The 18998-nt window shown below is 42.0% G+C and overlaps 2 protein-coding genes across 3 annotated transcripts; one reads left to right on the top strand and one right to left on the bottom strand.

Moving 5' to 3' along the window:
• The first annotated feature begins 1419 nt into the window (after positions 1-1419).
• Positions 1420-7334, top strand: LOC115796124 (uncharacterized). 2 transcript variants are annotated; one of them, XM_030752382.1, is made up of 6 exons: positions 1420-2290; positions 2388-2593; positions 2855-3025; positions 3370-3522; positions 4508-4574; positions 4743-7334. In XM_030752382.1, the coding sequence occupies exons 1-6, from the start codon at positions 1648-1650 to the stop codon at positions 6296-6298; spliced, it is 2796 nt and encodes a 931-aa protein (XP_030608242.1). In that variant the 5' UTR covers positions 1420-1647; the 3' UTR covers positions 6299-7334. The 2 variants fall into 2 exon arrangements, with proteins under 2 accessions (XP_030608242.1, XP_030608243.1); XM_030752383.1 differs by lacking the exon at positions 3370-3522.
• A 2853-nt stretch (positions 7335-10187) lies between these two features.
• On the bottom strand, positions 10188-17023 carry LOC115795590 (annexin A13-like). The gene is made up of 11 exons (XM_030751566.1): positions 16922-17023; positions 16179-16254; positions 14769-14863; positions 14466-14636; positions 14204-14237; positions 13846-13925; positions 13312-13380; positions 12009-12110; positions 11813-11888; positions 11608-11720; positions 10188-11420 (listed from the first exon to the last, which is right to left on the bottom strand). Exons 1-11 carry the CDS (start codon positions 16934-16936, stop codon positions 11301-11303), a joined length of 951 nt encoding a protein of 316 aa, XP_030607426.1. The 5' UTR covers positions 16937-17023; the 3' UTR covers positions 10188-11300.
• Between the last annotated feature and the right edge of the window lie 1975 nt (positions 17024-18998).

Consider the following 18998-nt stretch of genomic DNA (forward strand, 5'->3'; position numbering starts at 1 on the left):
GAGTTTAGGAGGCTCGTGCACATGTTTCAGCTTTTCCCTGACGTGAAACGGTTTTGATAAGAATAAACTGCTTCTTGTCATTAAACGTTAAATGTACTGACTCCCTGCTGCCCGGCCATATGTTAATGTTTACTTAAGGGAACGATGATGCTGAAAAAAGTTCCACCAAAGATTGTGTATGGACTTATTAGTGGAGTGGTGCAAACAGTTTTAAGCCCTCCAACGAAATCACATTTGACAGCTTTGAAATGTGAGCACATATAGTGCAAAGAAAAGTGAAAGGGCTGCTGCTGATGCAGCTAAGTTATTTTAAGATGTGGAGCGCTGTTATGTTTTGTTGCTTCATTCAAAAAGAACTTGCATGGTCACAAATGAAATGCATAGAGAAATGCATAAGTGTACAGGTCCAGTTGTAGAAGATGCAGTGCGGTATAGTTTAATAAGAGCAACACTGTGAACAATGCAGGTGTGCAGATGAAAATTCTCCCCTGACTTCTGTCTTTTAATCATTGTGGCCTTTGTTCTGCTTGTTGACTGTCGCCACATTCAGAGTCACATGTGGTTTCACACTAACTTAAATTAGTAAAGTGTTAGTAGCGGCACCTCTAACATTAGTTGACCGTACGTGTGCATGCACATTGTAACTTTCACCCACTCCTGTTGCCTTTTGAAAAACTCTACAGTTTCAACTCAGGACATCCATCGTGCGGCTGTTTGTAAGCTCTTCCTCTGCTCGATTTACAACTAACTAATGTGAAGAGATGCAGGATTCACACACCAGCTTCCTCGTACTTGATGTGCAAATGAGAGAGTGAATGCCGTTTTTGCTTTGAAAATGAGGAGAGAGGGGAACATTCAAGTGTTTCTAATGTGGGTTAAAGCTTTAATCAAAGCCATGTGGGGTTAGAGAAGGGCAATAAACTGTAATATAGTTTACATTTTACAGGAAAGGCAGTTTTGGCTTCGGCTCTGCAATATACCAGAGTTGTGTTTAGAAGTCAGCACTCGACATCCAGAACCAAAGAAGAGATCAAAGCTTGGATGTCATTTAAAGTTTTTAATTCCGACGGGGCTTGTTAAAAAGCCGCAGGGTTAATCCTATAATCAAAATGAATTATAAAGGGGAAGAAAGAGAGTTACATGTTAAAGGTTCTATAAACTAAGTCCCTGAAATTCCTTTTGGAGTTTCCAGGTCACTACTGTACACGCACAAAACTGCCCACGACTGACCTTCCCAAGTGTGAGAATAAAAATAACAGAATAGCCCAAATATGCGCTGCTTCAGTAGGAATGGAGTGACTCGTCAGAGTGGTATGTCCGGGAAAGCTTAGGGTTAATTTAAGACTAGGAGCAAAACCTGTTGCCAATTAGGACCAGTGAGCGCCACATGTGGGCTAGACGTAACTATCCACAGAAGGGGCAAAGGGGTCTGAATCCGCGGTGTGCGCAATGGAGATAAGTTGCTTTAAGCAGTTGCTTAAAGCTCTTACTGGCAGTTGTAGGTCTTCCCGTTACTAATATGATTGACCTTTTCTTAAAGAGATGATCAAACAGTATCCGCAACACTGAAGGATTGATGCTCTAAAGGTCTACCATTACAACGTGGCTTTTTTTTTTTATAACATTTTTACCGTTAAGGATTACAACATGGCAGGAATCTCTGCGATATTTTTACTCTTTGTCACATCTGTGGTCTGTGTATCAGACATCTGCCGTGGACCGCGCTGCTTTTCTGGTCAGGACTGGAGCAGACCGTGCGTCGGAGCGCTGTGCCAAGGGCGCACGGAGACATCCTCGTCCCGACGGCAGTTTGACCAATCTGCACAATCCAGGCAAGGACAAGTCTATCCGACCTACCAACAGGATGCTCATTTCCGTCAGCCCAAAGCACAGAGCGCGCCCTTAGCGTCGTACACCGTCATCCAGCCTCAGCACGGAGGCTTTACGCAGGCAGTGGGCACGGATGGCACCAGGAGGACGAACCCGAGGACCATCACGGCGGAGGTGTTCCACCCTGGCTGTGCCGGAGGGACCTGTCCGACGACGGTCTCTCATCGCTCCACAAGTGATGACAGTGCAACGCGGGAGTGCAAAGGGATTGGATGTAAATTGCCTTCCCGAATGCGTCAGAAGAACAGTAAGCTTTGCGTCGGAGACGGTTGCAGTACGCAAGGAGACGACGGGAGAGGAAGCTCGTCACCTGTTCATGTGACGGACAGAGCGGCACAATTTCTGGATGAGCTCCCAGACTCTCGGGGATGGATACAGCTGACATGTGACATGAAACCAGGTTGGTATCAGCGATTGGTTGGAAAATGCAAAGAGAAGTAAACTAAAAATGATAATCACTTCAGTTGCTATGTAACAGGTTTCTTTGTTTGCCACAGGGAACAACGAAGTTCCCTCGGAGGATGCTCTAGTCTTGCACTTGCAGCTGTCTAAGAGTCAGGAAAAGTTGGTGGAGGCCCTCAAGGGCCAACAGAACGAGATCAAGGAGCTACAGAGTCTGCTCAGTGAGCAGCAAGGAATGTTGGTCAACCAGCAAAGAGAAATACTTGACCAGCAGAGGAGGATGTATGACCAGATGGAGCAAGTAAGGCTGCTGTGACTGATCATGAGGGAGATATTTACATATTTGTTTAATTCCTAGGTGGTAATTCAAGAAAAGTGCACAGAAAACACCCAATCCACAAGTTTTTTTTTTCTCACCTCCCTGCATAAGATCCCATTCATATGAACCAGATAAGGACGATATTCTCGAGCACAGTGAAGAAATTAGAGCATTCCTTAGTCATGGTTATTATCAACAAAATCACACTTAAAGTGTAATATAATTCATTTTCTCTTCCTTCAGGTAAAAGCCCAGTACAACATACTGATGGACAGCATCAAACAAACATCTTTCCAGAACCTCCAGGGGGAATTGGACAGTCACATGGAAACCTTGAGCGGACAGGTTAGAGCTCACCGAGCACAGCAGGCTCTCTCTTTGCACAAAGTGGACATGGAGGCCACTGTGATGGAGGTGAGGAGTAAGCTGAATCAGAAATGTGTGTACAGTATTGAGACGGAAGAGATCTAACTCTCATATCAGTCTGATCTACTCTAAAAGCATGAACTGCACTATTGAAAAATCTTGAGTGATTAAGTCTCAGTGTGTTTATAATCATACCTGGATGACTCTTGAAGATTTCTGATCTATTTTTTTACTAGTTTTATCAAATTTGAGCAAATTTTTTATCCATTTTAATATAAATGAATATTATTTTAACTGGAGTACATTATGTGAACATCACGTCAAGTATTCTAATATCTAAAATATTACTGCTGCCGACTACCACTGGGTATCATTGCGTTTAATGCCATTAGGTGGGCCGGTCCCTTTTGACCTGTGGCAGCTGTGGCCCTGAGGAGTACTGTGGCTACAGCAGCGGCCGTCCCCGCTGTGAGAAGTGCACCGTCTGTCCTGCCGGGTTCTTCCTAGTCGCGCAGTGTTCAGTGCACGCAGACAGGATCTGCCAGGTTAGCATGTGTTAGCAAGTGTTTTCCTTTCTGTAACACATACAGTGGAGCAGTGACAGTTGAACTTGACGAAAAGCGCAAGATCAGATTAGTCAGGCTACCAGAGTGAAGCTTAGTGTGCCTTCCCTGCACATCAGCTGCTGACAGCTTATCTAAATCAAACAACTTGAGCTAATAGCTAAGCTGATACTTTTTGCACATCATATTGGCAAATCTCATTTAGAGTGGGCTAGTTAAGCTGCTTTAGCCTGCCTAACCTCCTGAGACCCTGCGTCCACATATGGGGACATTACATTTTGGCTTTGCTGCACCTTATACTTCATTGTGCTCAATAGTATTTTATACTTTGTTAAGTCATGTTGTTTTTGTCGTGTTATGCTATAAAATAATCCCAGTGTCCACATCTGAGGAAATCTTTTTTCTCACAAAAGTATGTAACAACCATGTTCAAAGAGGAAGCTTAGTATATATATATATACATTTCAGGTCCATCTAATCACAAATATCTAGGAGAAATTAATGCATCGCAAACAGGAGCTCGGGTCTTAGGAGGCTAAAGTTGCTGCTGCCTCAGCAACCCTCTTTGCAACCCACGTCAGCCCTAGCTCCTCCTCTTTACGCTTAAAATATCATGTCATATCTGTTATCACACCTCTCATATCTGAATATAAATGACTGCAACTGGAAATGGCAGTCTTCTTTTGACTAAAGTGGAGTTAACTGATCTATGACTTTATGCGAGGGGGAAACGCAACGTGTTTTATTAGAAGTGTTATGAGCCACAGCTAACATTGTCTTTCCTGGCCTAATATTATGACAAGGTTTGTCAAAACAGAAGAAATTAGAAGTGTGAAGACTTTGCTTTATTTCTTCCAATCGACCCTAATAAAAATAATAGGCCTTATGGTATGGCTGTAGTATCTGAATTTCACTTTGCAACCCATCCCCTACCCTAGCTTCCAAACTGAAAGTTTGTTTGTTACAGGACAGAGATGAATGTCTTGAAATAGCTGATCTGTGTGGAGGTCAACAGAAGTGTCTTAACACTCCAGGTACTATGAATTGCTTTAAACTTCTTGAAACAAACACTAAACACTTCTTGATTTGCTGCACAACTTATTTATTACCATAAATAGTTCTTTCACTAGCTTATTCATTCAAACATTATATTGCATCTCTGAGAGCAATCTTTTGTTTTTTTCCTATGCGGTGCTTACCAGGTGGATTCAGATGCCAGGGCATGACAGAGCGAGAAGCACACTCAGGAATGTGTGGCCATGGCTACTTCTTCAACTCAGAGATGGACGAATGTCAAGCCTGCAATGAGTGTGATGGACAAACCACAGTTTCTCCTTGCACCATTACCACAGACACTGTCTGCTCTGGCCATAGTGCTGGCCACAGCACCCTCTCACAGTCTTGGTATGGAGATGTGACTCTCCAGGGAGAAAAAGGACACGTCCTGGCTCAAGCCTTCCCCAGTGTGCAGCTTCATATAGAGGGAAGAGGCGATGATCTGGTGTCCATTGAGGACGGGCGCCTGGTTCTCAGGCAGCACGGTCTCGTCTGGCTGGATGAGAATCTCTCAGTGAGCCATGGCTGCCGCAGCTTCATCCAGGTATGTCTGCGCATGAACAACACAGAAGGCTCTGAAGGTCGTGACCTCAGTGGGATTCGCGTGGAACAGCGGGAGGGCAGGTCGCCCCAAGGTGTCAGCATCAGTGGGGTAGCAGAGGTTGCCCCGGGTCACATCATGTCCCTCTTCCTCCGGAGTGCCAGCCACCACTGTAACCAAAGCACTGAAGGTCTGCAGCTGTTTGGCCCCTCCACAGCTCCACTCAGCCTCCTCTGGCTCTCTCATGACACCGGTGCTGTTGCCATGACAGCACAGGCAATGGTCTCCGCACATTACCACACAAACTATCGCCCAGTCTTCCGCACTACTTCCACCTCTGATCCGTATGTAGTGGGACTTACTCATGATGGTCGTGGGATCCGTTTTGCAGAGAGTGGTACTGTGCGTTTTGTATTCCAGCAGGCATTGTACTCGATGGGCCAGGCATGTGTGAGCGAGGGCTTCCAACTTTTGGCATACCTCAACCATAATGGGACCAGCATGGAGCTGCTCCGTGCCTTTAAACCAGGTGTCCATTACCGGGACACATCAATAGCTCTGTCTGGAGCAGCTCAAGTTGGCCCCGGAGACACGCTGGGTTTTGAAATTCTCTCTCCTGCTCAGTGCAACGTACGCTTCTTTGGTGACGACACGGGTATCAGTATTCTCAGCTTGGTGTGGGTCCCCGCTGCAATTTCTTCGTCTCTCTCTGCCTCTGTGGCTAACACCGGCCTTCCCTCAGGAGCAGTTCGGAACAAGCCGTTGTTCTTCCAACAGACCAGTCCTCAGGTGACCCAAATGGAGCTGCTAGGGAAGGGATCCACAGATCAGAGACGAGATTTCCTATTCAGAGAGAGCGGTACAGCCAGTGTCGCTCTGGATCTCAAACTCATTCACTCATGCAGCTTGATCAAGGTGACTCTGCTCAGACGAAGTGATTCAGAGGTTTCAGGAGAGGGACCGCGGCTTGTTCCTGTTGCCCAGCAGGTAGCTGGCCAGATGTCCGAGGGCAGCCACTGGGCCAGTGTGAGTCTGCGAGCATCCTTCCAGGTTCACAACGGCACTGCGGTTTTCTTCTCGCTGGACTGTGTGCGTGGACGAGTCAACCAGATCAGCCAACAAACAGGAAGCGGGGTGTCAGTCCTCTGGGTGTCAGCATAACGAAAGACAAACGCTATATTGCTTCTTGATATAGTTTCAAGCTCCGACGAGTAGATATAAAGATATTTATAGGATTTATTGGCTTGATTTCAAAGGAACGGTTTGACTTTTGGGAGACTTATTCACTTTCCGGAGTGTTACAACGGAAGATTGAAACCACTCTCATCTGTATTAAGAGAAAGTGTTACCCAGCAGCTTGTTAGCTTACTCCGAAAGGGGAGAGCTGTGGAAATAACTTGTACCAATGTCCATAAGTAACCTGTGAGCACCTTTAAATCTTACTAATTCATTTGTTCAGTCTATAAACAGCAAAGTGTAAAAGCAATAATTTGTGGTTCTTATGCAGTGTTGTGTAGTTGGCACCCCGTACTCCCAGTCTTTGTGCTAAGCTAAACTAAGCTAACTGATATCTGACTGGAGGCCAGAGTTAATCACGCTTCCCAAACCTTCAATTATCCCTTGATTTTGGTTTGAATTTAAAAGAAAATGTCTTTTTTTTAAAAAAAGCTAAATGTGGACTGTGGCGAATTTAAAAATGTAGCATCATGCTTTAGTTATATTTATATAATACAAATATTAATGTTGTGCCGTGAGTTCTAAACAAGTGCATATGATGGCTCAAAAACGCTGTATTCACATGATAATAATTTTTCATCTTTGGGTTAGTTCTTCTTTTTTTACATTCCAGTATTCCATGTTTCTCATTTGTCTGTTTTTTATTTATGTAGTTCAGTTTACTCTGTTGACGCCAAAGGACTTTTGGATCATTCCAGTTGTGACTGCAGCATCTTCTGCTGGCACTGTTTCTCATTCAGGAGTTTTCCTTAAGAGCATGTGTTTCATGTTAGCCACCATTTTCTAAATGGCTGAATATCTACTGCATGTTTTGTTTAATGACCATTTTGTGCATATTATGGACCTAAAGAAAATCGCTAAGCCCTGTTGAAACTAAAGTGATATTTTAAATAATGTACTGGCTTTTAATCCAAACTGAACTGTAATGAAGTGTATATTTGATGATTTCTTGTTAATCCAATAAAATGACCTTGGTTGTACTGGATTTTTCTTTACTGCAAACTTTGTAAGGACTTTTCGTGTTCTGTCATGGAGGAAAGTAATTTAAAGTAACATTAATAACAGCTTATTTTAGCATATTTTTTGGATTTACTTCTGCAACATCATGTGATAAGACCAATAGCTAATGGCAGCTAATGTTGGCCAACAAAAACAGATTTTACTGTGTAACTGAACCAGTTAACTTTTGGAAGTTTTATCTATTTGTGTTATTGCAAATGCTAATTTCACAGTTATCATTTACTATGATAACTGTCCTAGTGGACACCTATTGTGCAGACAGTCTCACATAGACTTTGTTAGGCTCACCTGTTCAACTGCTCATTAAAGCCAATATCTAATCAGCCAATCACATGGCAGCAACTCAGTGCATTTAGATAAGTAGACATCACCAGGATGATGTGCATCACAATGGGCAAGAAAAGTGGCTTAAGCGACTTTAAATGTGGCATGGTTGTTGGTGATGAACAGGAAGGCAATGCATTCAAATGTATTCAAATCACCTCCACAATTACCAAATCCCAATCCAACCAAGCATCTTTGGAATGTGGAAGAAGAGTCACATTATCAATGTGTAGCTGACAAATCTGCAGCAACTGCGTGACGCTGTCATGTCAATATAGACCAAAATCTCTGAGCAATCTTTCCAGCAACTTGTTGATTCTACGCCACAAGGAATTAAAGCAGTTCTAAAGGCAAAAGGGGGTTCAGCCTGGTACAAAGTGTACCTAATAAAGTGTCTGGTGAGTGCATATAATCCTCTGATATTCTTGCATACACTAATCTTATCAAGAGCTTTACATGCCTCAGTCAAAGACGTGGAGACTGAATACAAAACATGTTTGCTCTTGGTGGAAGTTGCCAGGTGTTTCCTATTACACATCTAAGAACAGAGGATCTTTATCATGAATTTAAACAGTTTCAATTATATTAGCCGGGTGGTTAACCTCCTAATGGATTTCCTATTCACTTCCACCAGCGACCCTCAGTCCCAGAGTGCAGCACTTCTCTGGCACAAGATCAAAAAGCACATAACGATCCTGCGCATATGCTCTATAAAAACTGATAGACCACTTGATGTTATTATTTCACTCTTTGAAGCTGTGACCCCCAGGTTATGTGTACTATAGATTATTCATTAAATCAAGACTCCCAGGGGATTGGTTCCATTAATATGCAGACATCTTGAAGAAGCCTCAGGGTCTTCTGATTCTCTCTCTTGTTCACTGTTTCTTGACCAGAAATGGATAAACCACGTGCAGAAAGGTTCATGCACAGCCGGTGTCAAATCCTTGCTGGGAGGCCAAAGATAATAAGCAGGCATGCGTAGACTAACATAACAGAAAGAGAGTATGTCTTGGGACAAATTGAAACCACCCGCAGGCTGATGGGTGACTGACTGGATGAGTTACGGTGGGCTGAAGAAGATAAAGGTCAGAGCACCACCACAGACAGCGGAGCTGGGTCTAGCTTTAAGCACATTAGCACTGTGGATAATAGATTACAGATGGATCATAAAGCAAGTAGGCAGCTAGGTACGGGTGTGTCACTGGGCAGTACACGTCTTTGCACAGAGACCTTATTATATCACCACAATTTGTTTTGGTGTTGTCAATTTTTCGGGCTTTCAGACTACAAAAGAACAGGAAATTAATTTAATAAAACCAACAACATATTTATTTAGGGACGAATATGATTAGAGACAGAGAAGGGTCAGAAAAGGGATATATATATTACTTTTTGTTCAGGAGATAGTAGTTACACTTCTTATGTAAGCAGGAAAGGTTCCTTCAGTTTTTTCTTAGAAGGCATTGGACTCATATTTAAAGTTTATGTTGTATATAAAACAAAAAATATATAATCAAATAGGCACATAATAAAACATAGGGGTTTAATTTTTATGGTTAAAGTATCTGAAATGTTTGATCTTGTATTTCGCTTATAAATGTAACCCACATCCCACCCGCCACCGCCCTTCCTTACCACAACCACCAGCACCAGTAATTTTCCAACAGCCCCTCATTACAAAAGTACAATATTAAAACAAATGTTTTGCGCACCAAACTTACATCTATGCATGCATGTGTGGAACCTGAACCTCCACTTTAGTGTTTTTGTGGTGACACAAACCTCAGCCAGAGATATAAATGGTCTGCCAGACCCTGAGTATCGTATGAGGTGGATGGTAAAATCCACCTCGCACGACATATGGTGCGCAGACCGTAGACATACAGGTAGCGAGAATGTGCACAAAGCAGGTGCACTCTAAACTTTACCCTCGATAGTTAAACTTAACATCAAGGCAGGGAAAAGGAAGGAATTGGAAAAGAACAAGATATTAGAGAAAGCTTGGAGAAAGAAGCTATAGCGAGGGGACGAAAAGAGAAAAAACCCTCTGCTCTTGTGTCAGTGCATCTGGAAGCAGTTCTCACTTGTTTTGAACGTTTCATCCCAGCAGTGAACTTTCAGCTCACCCGGAGACACCTCACAGGTTCTGTGCTCGGAGGAAAGTCACAGCGCTGGGGGGGTGTATGCTGTAGAATCCCACTTTTGGGTGATTTTCATGCACCGTGGGTGCAAAACACTCTCAAATGATCACCAACTCAAGAAAAGCTTTAAACCTCAAATTTGAAAAGCGGATCATTAAAGAATTATTTATTAGATTTATTATACAAACACATTATATTGGTGGTTAAACATGTTACCATTAATATCACTATGATTTCCTCAGTGAACCTCCCATAGGGCAGCATACACAAGTGGCGCAACACTGCCCTCTGCAGGAAATAAAGACAATGTCAAATACTTTTGGTGTTACAGTTAAAATTTATTATCACTTCATATTCTCTGTATACATACCACATTTAAAATTCTGTTACAGGAGAGTACTGATTACTTCCTCCATATAATGTACTGTTTACTAGTTAACTTGCTATAAGACAACACAAAAGTATATTTGGATACTTCAAAGCGAACTAGTGTCAGTTTAAATAAATATAGTTAGGACCTAATTACAGTATAGACCTGCCTACAGACACTGTGGCCATTATCAGGGATTGTACTTCAGGGGTTACAAAGCCACATCTTGTTCAGTGTTTTTAAAATCACTTGTCCTTCTTTGCAGTAAGTTTAATTACTGAATGAAAACAGGAGGAAGTCAAATGTCTAATAATGTGTACAAATGTGAGAACAAGGCAACTTGTGAGCTGTGACTGAAAAGAAAATGTGAAAGGTTAAAAATCCCACTCAACATTTAGGGACGTGTCTACAAAAAAACAGTACTGTATACGTTTAAACATTCAGGGCTTTGGCAATACTGCGACATATGATCAACAGTGCATTCATATACAAGAGTTCAAATGGGAAAAATCGGCACTTGAGTGGGGAGTGTTGCACCAGAAAGTAAATTGCATTGCTATAATCTTTTGAAAGGCATCATTTGAGTCGAATAAATAAAGTGACAAATCATAGGAAGCTGTGCACAGTACGCTATATTTAGCAGCAGCAGGCCCTTAAAGTTTGCAGCTTCATGCTTGCAAGGCTATAAAGATGTTGCTTGTGAATATTATATGAGCTTCATTATGTTCAGCTGCACAGGTTGTATGCAAGTTCCATAATGCTGATATAATTTTGTCAAATAAATATTCGATGCATTTTCACTACATTGGGCTATAACTGTAAGGAAAATCTACTGAGTTAATGTTCTTTGTGAAAAGTGTGTATTTAGAGACATATTATGATATTTTAATACTGAGTTGTTTTTGGTCCATGCTGCAAAGAGCGCTGACTGTCTCTAAGAATGAGAAAGAGAGGAAACAGGACGGATTTAGACAGTGAATGAGAGGAACTGGTAAAGACAGGAGAGTGTGAGTGTGTTGTGTTTTGTAGTGGTTAACTAAGGCCAGTCTGGAGGAAGGTGTAAAGTGTTTTAGTGCAGGATCTCAATGAGGAGGTGCTTGAAGTCTCCGCCACACTCAGAATCCAGAGCATCTTTCAGGGTTACATCGTACTTCTCGAGGTACATTTCCTTCACCGTCTCCAGGTCAATCTGTGGGTTGACGGCATAAAGAGGGAGTCACAGAAAGGCTCTGCAGGCCTTTTCATTTTTCTCTTCAAGTTCACGTGCTCCAAAGTGCATTTTAAGATCTGTTTGTGGCAACACCTGCAATACCATGTCAAGGGTATAATTACACATTATGCCATGTACACACACACACACTTGTACACACACTTGCCTCAGAGCGGCCCGCGATAATGCGAATCAACGTGTCCTCATCGGTGCCCAATCCCTTCATAGCAGCGTTAAGGCGCCGGGCAAAATACAGCTGCGGGTTCTTAGCGCACCTTACTAAAAATAACACACAAACACGCAGAAAGAAGCTGTTATTGAGAAAACAAAGATATTTAAACTGACTCGTGAATCATCATGCTCTCACTTACCCAGAGTAACATAGCAGTCTTTAAGTGTTCCTGTGGCCTCAGAGCCAATGGTGTCCAAAATGTCCGTTCCTGAAAGCTGCAAGACCACCAGTTAACATGAAGGACAAAAGAAATGACAAAAAAAACAAACAAAAAACCTGCACTAATTCCAACAACAAAAAAAGAAACCTGCACAAAGACTGAATTCAGTACATACCGACTCATAGGCTTTGAAAGTGGCCTGAAGTTGCAAGTAGTTCCTGTGTGTCAGGATGTAGGTGAAGGTGGACTCGTCTGTGCCAAACCTGCCTTCCCCTGCCTGGTGAGCACAAATATAACTTAGTTTTATTTATATATCACCAAATCACAAAAACACTCACCTCAAGGTGCTTTATATTGCAAGGTAAAGACGCTAGAGAAAACCCAACAATCAAACCCCCTATGAGCAAGCACTTGGTGACAGTGGGAAGGGAAAACTCCCTTTTAACAGGAAGAAACCTCCGACAGAACCAGGCTCAGGGAGGGGCAGTTGACCAATAGAGCTACACAGAGCTACATGCTGGTAGCTCTGTGAGGCTACAGTGGAGCAGTGCTACAGTGCTATTTTGAGCTCAATTCTAGCATCTAGCTAACCCATTTATATTAAAAAACATATTAACATGCTAATCTCATGGGCAGTTTACAAGATGGATGTAGCTTCTAGGTCTGAAAAGTGAAGCCAATATTAAGTGCCTTAAACCTGTATTCTTTTTATTCGCCAGCAGGGGGCGACACCTCTGGTTACAAAAAGACCAGGTTGTATTGCAATCTTTGGGAAAACACCTGTCAGCTCCCTTTTTCTGTGACCTCTGAATTGTTGTCTGATGAATTTATGGGCTCAGCCCCTAGTTTTAGATCATTAAGTCCATTTTATAAATTATTGCTAGTCTGACAGTCAGAAAAGTGGATTAAACAGGATATGCTCAGTGGCTAATGTCATGACTTATCAATCACAAATCAGTAATCAATGCAGATCCAACCCTCGCTCATCACATCTGGTTTCAAATCATAAAGAAAAGGTGAGTGAAAATGCTCAGCCCGAGGCTTCATAATTTGACCAACCACTGGCTCGTCGTGGCTTTATACTGTCTACAGCTAAAGGTAAACTGGCATACTACTTATCATGTAACTTAGTGTGTTAGCATGCTAACATTTGCTAAGTACATTAGGGTAGCTGTTTAGTTAGGTAAGTAGCTAAATTTTAGAGGAAATCCTCTGAGAACTTCACCAAAAACACTGATATGATTCCATCTTCAATGGGGTGACAGACTGACCGACCAACAGACCAATCTGTGGTCAGTGTCTGTGCTTCAATACAAGCCACAAAGGTAAGCTCTAATTTAATAATATGTGGTCTTCTGCGATTTAAATGTGATTTCGGGATTATGAGGTAGCATCCCACTACCTTGTAACCATCACTGCGACTTAAAAGGAAAACTATATTATGGGCTTTAATATGAAAAAAAAAAATCAGCACACACCTCAAACAAAGATGCAGCATCTTGTTCGGCTAAATCCACATCCACCTCATAGCCCTCATCCCTGCTCGCCTGTAGAAAAAGAGGTTGGGGGATGAAAAATTAAGAGGGGTTTAAGATGAAAGATGAGAAGAGAGTTTAAGACAAGAGGGTGGATTACAAAAATAACAAGCATTTAATGAGATAACAATAATGTGCTCCACATTAAAGGCTTATATTGAAAGCCAGCTCTTTGGATTGGCGCTGCTGTAGAACATGAGTCACTTCATATTTGTCATTTTTTTCTGGGGTGAAAAGGAAAAGAGAGGGGAAGCAGGAGAGGGGGGGGGGGGGGGGGGGGGGGGTACTGAAAGGCTGGAGATGGAAGCATGCCTAACAATCTAATGAATGTCCCAGTGGGCGAGTGGCAGCATAGAGCACAATTCTACACGTTATAACCAAGAACAGAAAAACGACCATTTGTCTGCACAGCTCTGAGATTCAAGAAGCGATGCAAAAACAATGCACTTCCTGTTTAGAACTTTTTTTTTTTTTTACCTGCAGCAGTGACATTAGTAGGTTCCTCACATCTCCACTGGTATCATCCTCAATATCTGCCTCCAGCTCACGCTCATGCACTATAAGGGAAAAGCCACAAGTAAAAAATATAGTACTGTCCAAGTCTTCTGGCAAAATGCTGTCATGCAATGTGAAGTCCGTGCAACAACTGATTTTATAATTTGACCTCAATATGGATAAAGTAAGACAGTATTCCTGGAAAGAAAGTGTGGAAAACATAGGTCACTACACCATACACCATAATGAAATGATAATTTTAGTCTTCCATGTGTTAGTTAACTGGCCACACTTTCCAATACGAAAGGAACACCCTTAGATGACTCAGAGGAAAAGTTACCCTGGGCGTATGCTTCCTTGTAGCTCAAGATGTCCTGTTGGATGGAAAGAGACAAGATTAACAGCAGAGAATCAGAGTGCTGTTTCTGTCTTAGAGCATCTGTTTCATCTTTATTCTGAAGCTGGAAGTCAAAACTATGACTTGGAAAACAAAATGCAGCACTGCTGTCTTTGCTTTGCTATCACTGAGAGTCAGATCTCCCACTCTTAAATCTAAGCCGCACCAGAACACTGTTTATGCACAGCACCACCAACTGACAGACCTCATTTGTCGCTGTGCACAAGATCTCGACCAGCACGGCTTCATCTGTGCCCGCCCCTTTCATGGCCTTCCTCAGCTCCTTGGCGAAGTAAACGCGAGGAGGGTCCAACATGGCGATGATGGCGTTCTCAAAACTACCTGTTAGTTCCTTCTTCAGGACCTCCTCCAACTCCTGAATGCAGAGGTCACATGATCTGTGGTTATTCTGTGTGTGTGCGTGCATGAGTGTGTGTGTGTGTGTGTGTGTGTGTGTGTGTGTGTGTGTGTGTGTGTGAGACATCCAGAGAGAGAGGGAGGTACTTACATCATCATACTTTTCAAAGTAGGCCTGTTTGATCTCCACACGCTGAGCTGCAGAGCGATTGGCCAGGATTTGGATAATGGCCTCTTCATCTGTGCCTGGAGAAAACACAGCAGCGCAGACATCAAGGGTTCACTTAAGAGTCGAAAAGGCTTTATTATCATTACTAGCCAGATAACGAGCGTTTTAAAGACTTACACCAACTGAACTGACCAGGACAGACCTTTTTTTTAAAGTGACTCAAATTAATATAATAATTATAAAATTTGGCATAACAGACATAAAACTGCTGATATATGCACAACAAAGACACTGTATAATAATAAGCCTGGCCAACATTTTGAATAATGACATCAGAATATGCATAAGTAAACCCACTGAGCCTAAAGCACAGACTGCTCAAAACACTCAGTTTCTGACGTTTTTTTTTCTACCTTTGGGACACTATGATGCCATTGAGAGCAGATATTCCTAATATGTTATCTTATTCACACAGTACAAGCTGTGAGCACAGAAGCCCCACCCACCTGCTGTTCAAACCTTCTGTTTGCAAGGGGAAGCCAATCAGTAGTTTAATGGGAGGATGGCCTTAAAGGGTGAGGAGCTAGAACAGCTTGTTTCAGACAGAGGATGAACTTAGGGGCTGCAACAGTGCTCATTATAAACTAATAAGGACTAGTTTGCTCTGTGACTAATGTAAATCTCCTCTAGTGTAGTCCTAGAAAAAATATGGAGCTGGAAATGAGCAAAATAGGTCCATTTGAAAAAAAAAAATTGTATAAGAAAAAGATGATAAAGGCAACCAACATAGCAGCAACGTAGTTATGGATCCTTTGGAAAAGAAACATACACACTAACCATGGTCTGCCTGCAGGGGAGGTTGTTAACTGTAAAAATAATGAAATGTATTGTTTAACATGCCTGCATTCACGACAGTAACTGTACGCTGCGAGGAACACCGAACACTTAAGTTAGTGAGGATGATGTCCACAGTGTACCAGAGGCATGCTTTGAAACCTCTCTGACACGACGTTTGTCTCTCTGTGCCAGCGCCACCTCTCTGAGGAGTACGCCTTGTAGTTACATCAAACTTAGCAAGCATTGAAATTATTTTTTTATTTTTACTCTGTAGTCTGAGTGGACAGACCACCCCTAAGTGCTGCTATTAGTCTGCAAATTTTCAGTTATATTAAAAAAAAAGCAAAATTATAATGAATTTTATATATATATATTTCCCCCTTTTAGGACAATTAATGAATACAATGTTTGATTATCAGTTAAATGAGTTCATTTCCAGCTGCAGTTCTAAGTGCATCTATTGTGACTGCACCAAGAGGCTTTACATGACACCATCATAGCCTAATATACATTTATTGACAGAGGAGATGGCAAAACAAAGTCGTGTGTACTTACCTAAACCTTTACAGGCTTTTCGAATAGCTTTGATGTCTGCTGTAACATCAAAGTCCTCACATGGGACAATAGTGGGCTGGAGAACACAAAGTGGCAGAAAACTGAATATTATTACTGATAAATTGTGCATTCAAAGCGGCCACAAAAGGTAATGTAAACATAACATTGAATTTTATGTTTGAAAAGCGCCAGTATATATCTGCAACTGCGACCTTTTCCACCTTGATGGAAGGGTGAGGTGCTGGAAAGGAATTATTTTGGTGTTACATTAAGGCCTCAGACTCCTGCAGGAAAAGGGTGCCGCCTGTGTGTGATCGCTGAGTCATGGGGCAGCAGCAGCAGCAGCAGTAGCGGCTGCAGCCTCCTCTCCTCGCCCACCCTTCGTCTAATACAATGCGGCCTTATTGATCTGATGTTACAGAAATTCCTTCTTCTTTTTTTTTTCCTCCCCTCTGCCTGGCAGGCCACACTCTCTTTGCTGGAGTTAACTGCGCCAGCTCTGCCTCTCTTTATAGACAGCAGACTACACAAACACAAAGTCTTGTTTTCTTCTCCTGAACTCTTTCGGACGCTGTCTGCTGGACTCAGTGAGACTTACCTCAGCTTGTCTCTGCTTTCAAAGTTTGGATTTTCAATATTCATCCTAACGCATCACTCAGAAACTTTTCAGCACCGTCATAATACAGTTAAATGATAGAGTTTCAACTTGGAGCGTTTGCTGTTAGCTATAGATGACGTCTTACCTGTACGTTGCCCATGTCCTTCACACCGGTCTTCCAGCTATGAGGCAAACTGAAGCTGGATATTGAGCGTCCTGATGTTGCGCTGCTCTGTGGTTGATGTGACGCGTGTCAAAGAGGATGGGCTGTTCCTGCAGGCACGCAGCCCTGTCCGGTGCTGCAGCAATGACGTCACCGCCTCTTACTGAATAAGCAGGATGAAACAGGGTGCTGCTGGTGGAGGTAATACTTACCTCCCAGTTACCATCATCTACCTGTAAGTATCATAATTTTTTAAATCTATAATTTAAGTATTTGTTTATTTTGATCTACCCAACTGAAAGTCTTTCAGAGGCAGATAGTCACTACAACGCCACTGTGTTTAACAATAAATTTATATATGTGTGTGTATCTATAAGTTCTGGGTTATTAAAGAATTTGCCCAAAGAACCGAAAAGTCATTAAAATGAACTTCATTAATATCCTGCTTACACCTCAGAGGTCATTCTGTCACCCACTCTTTAATGTACTTTAACTTTGGTTTACTTTCTCATGAGAGTTACCAAGTTTTGTACTTCTACTCAGGTAAACTTCTAAAATCAGAGATTTTATCTGCAGTTGAGTGTTTTATGTATTTCACTTTGATGTCGTTGTTTTTTTTGTTGTTTTTTTTTTTCACCACCTTGTGCTTTGATGTAGAGAGCCACTAGTTTTTCAAAGGTAAATCTGTAGAATGTAACCACTGTCCATATTAAATTTTGCTCAAAAAAATGAATGGAACACTGGATTTTCACAGTATAACAGAAAGTCAGCTAAACGTCAAGGCTACCAGTCAGTCCAGTTAGGAAGCATAAGCTACTGTGAATCCATTTCACCTGCTTTGGTTCAAAAAGAAGTGACAACCACAGTGCATTTTAGAGGCGACAAGACAGTCCTCAAAAACTGAATGATTTTGAAGGTGGTGTCCACAGTCCATTGCTCTCTCTTTCTGTGATTTTTCTCTAGTTTTGCTCTTTGCAAATGTCCCTGCCACTGCTGGTAGCATGAGATGCTACCCCCAGCCCGTTCTGGGAGCACGGTCTCAAGAATGTGAAGGTGATACCAGAAAATGGCCATTCCAAAGAGAGAGAAGGACAGGGCTGTGACAGGGCATCAATCCAGTGGCAGGACCAGTATCTGCTCCTTTATGTAAGGAGGAGCAGGAGGAGCACAGTCAGAGCCCCACAGAATTATCTCAAGCAGGCTGCTCATGCATGGTTCTAATGCTGTACAGTTCGATCAGCACTCGTCAGAGAACACCAGAAATGGAGGGTCTGCCACCGGCGCCCCGTTCTCTTCACAGAGAAGAGCTGGTTCACACTGAGCACAGGATGTCAGGGCAAACGTTATTCTGCCTGCAACAATATCTGTATTGAAAAGAGGGTTACCTTAGGCAAACTAGAGAGGGGTGGTGTCTTGTTGATTCAACTATTTGGCAGTCTTATACATGATGCTACAGAAATACTTGTTTGTTTTTCTCCTTAAATTCATATAACTGTTATCAACAACTGAAGTTAGCCAATTTTCTCTTAAGTCTAGTGAGGTATATATAAGGGAAAATATAGAAAAGGAAATAATAACAATGCTATAAAAAAATCTACTTCATGTGCTTTCTTTTCTAATATGGTCTTCTGTGATTTCAGATCCCTTTAGTTCCATAACTCCTTTTGTTTCATGTAAACACAGAGATGTTTCTTTTTCTTTTTTTGAGAATCATAATAGGAAATGTAGAGGAGGAAAACCAATATAACTGCTATCTCTCTTTCCTCGCTCCACATAGTGGCAGTATTGTGCCGAGCAGGATTTACAGGAAGCTGAATTTAGAATTGGAGTGTTTTGGGGTTGAAGAAATGCAGATTCAATAAAGATTATTTCTGTAACTGTGTATGTTTTTCATTCATTAAAGTTTGTCTTCATTTTGATGGGCAGTGCTAGATAAGTGAAATTGCTGAATAGAAAATTCAGAGTTTGGGTTTTATAGAAACATTTAATTCAGAATTGATAACAGAGTATTTACTGTATGTACATGCAACACAATATGAATGTACAATATAAATAATCC

This window comes from Archocentrus centrarchus, chromosome 17 (assembly GCF_007364275.1).
Source record: "Archocentrus centrarchus isolate MPI-CPG fArcCen1 chromosome 17, fArcCen1, whole genome shotgun sequence".
Taxonomy (NCBI): Eukaryota; Metazoa; Chordata; class Actinopteri; order Cichliformes; family Cichlidae; genus Archocentrus; species Archocentrus centrarchus.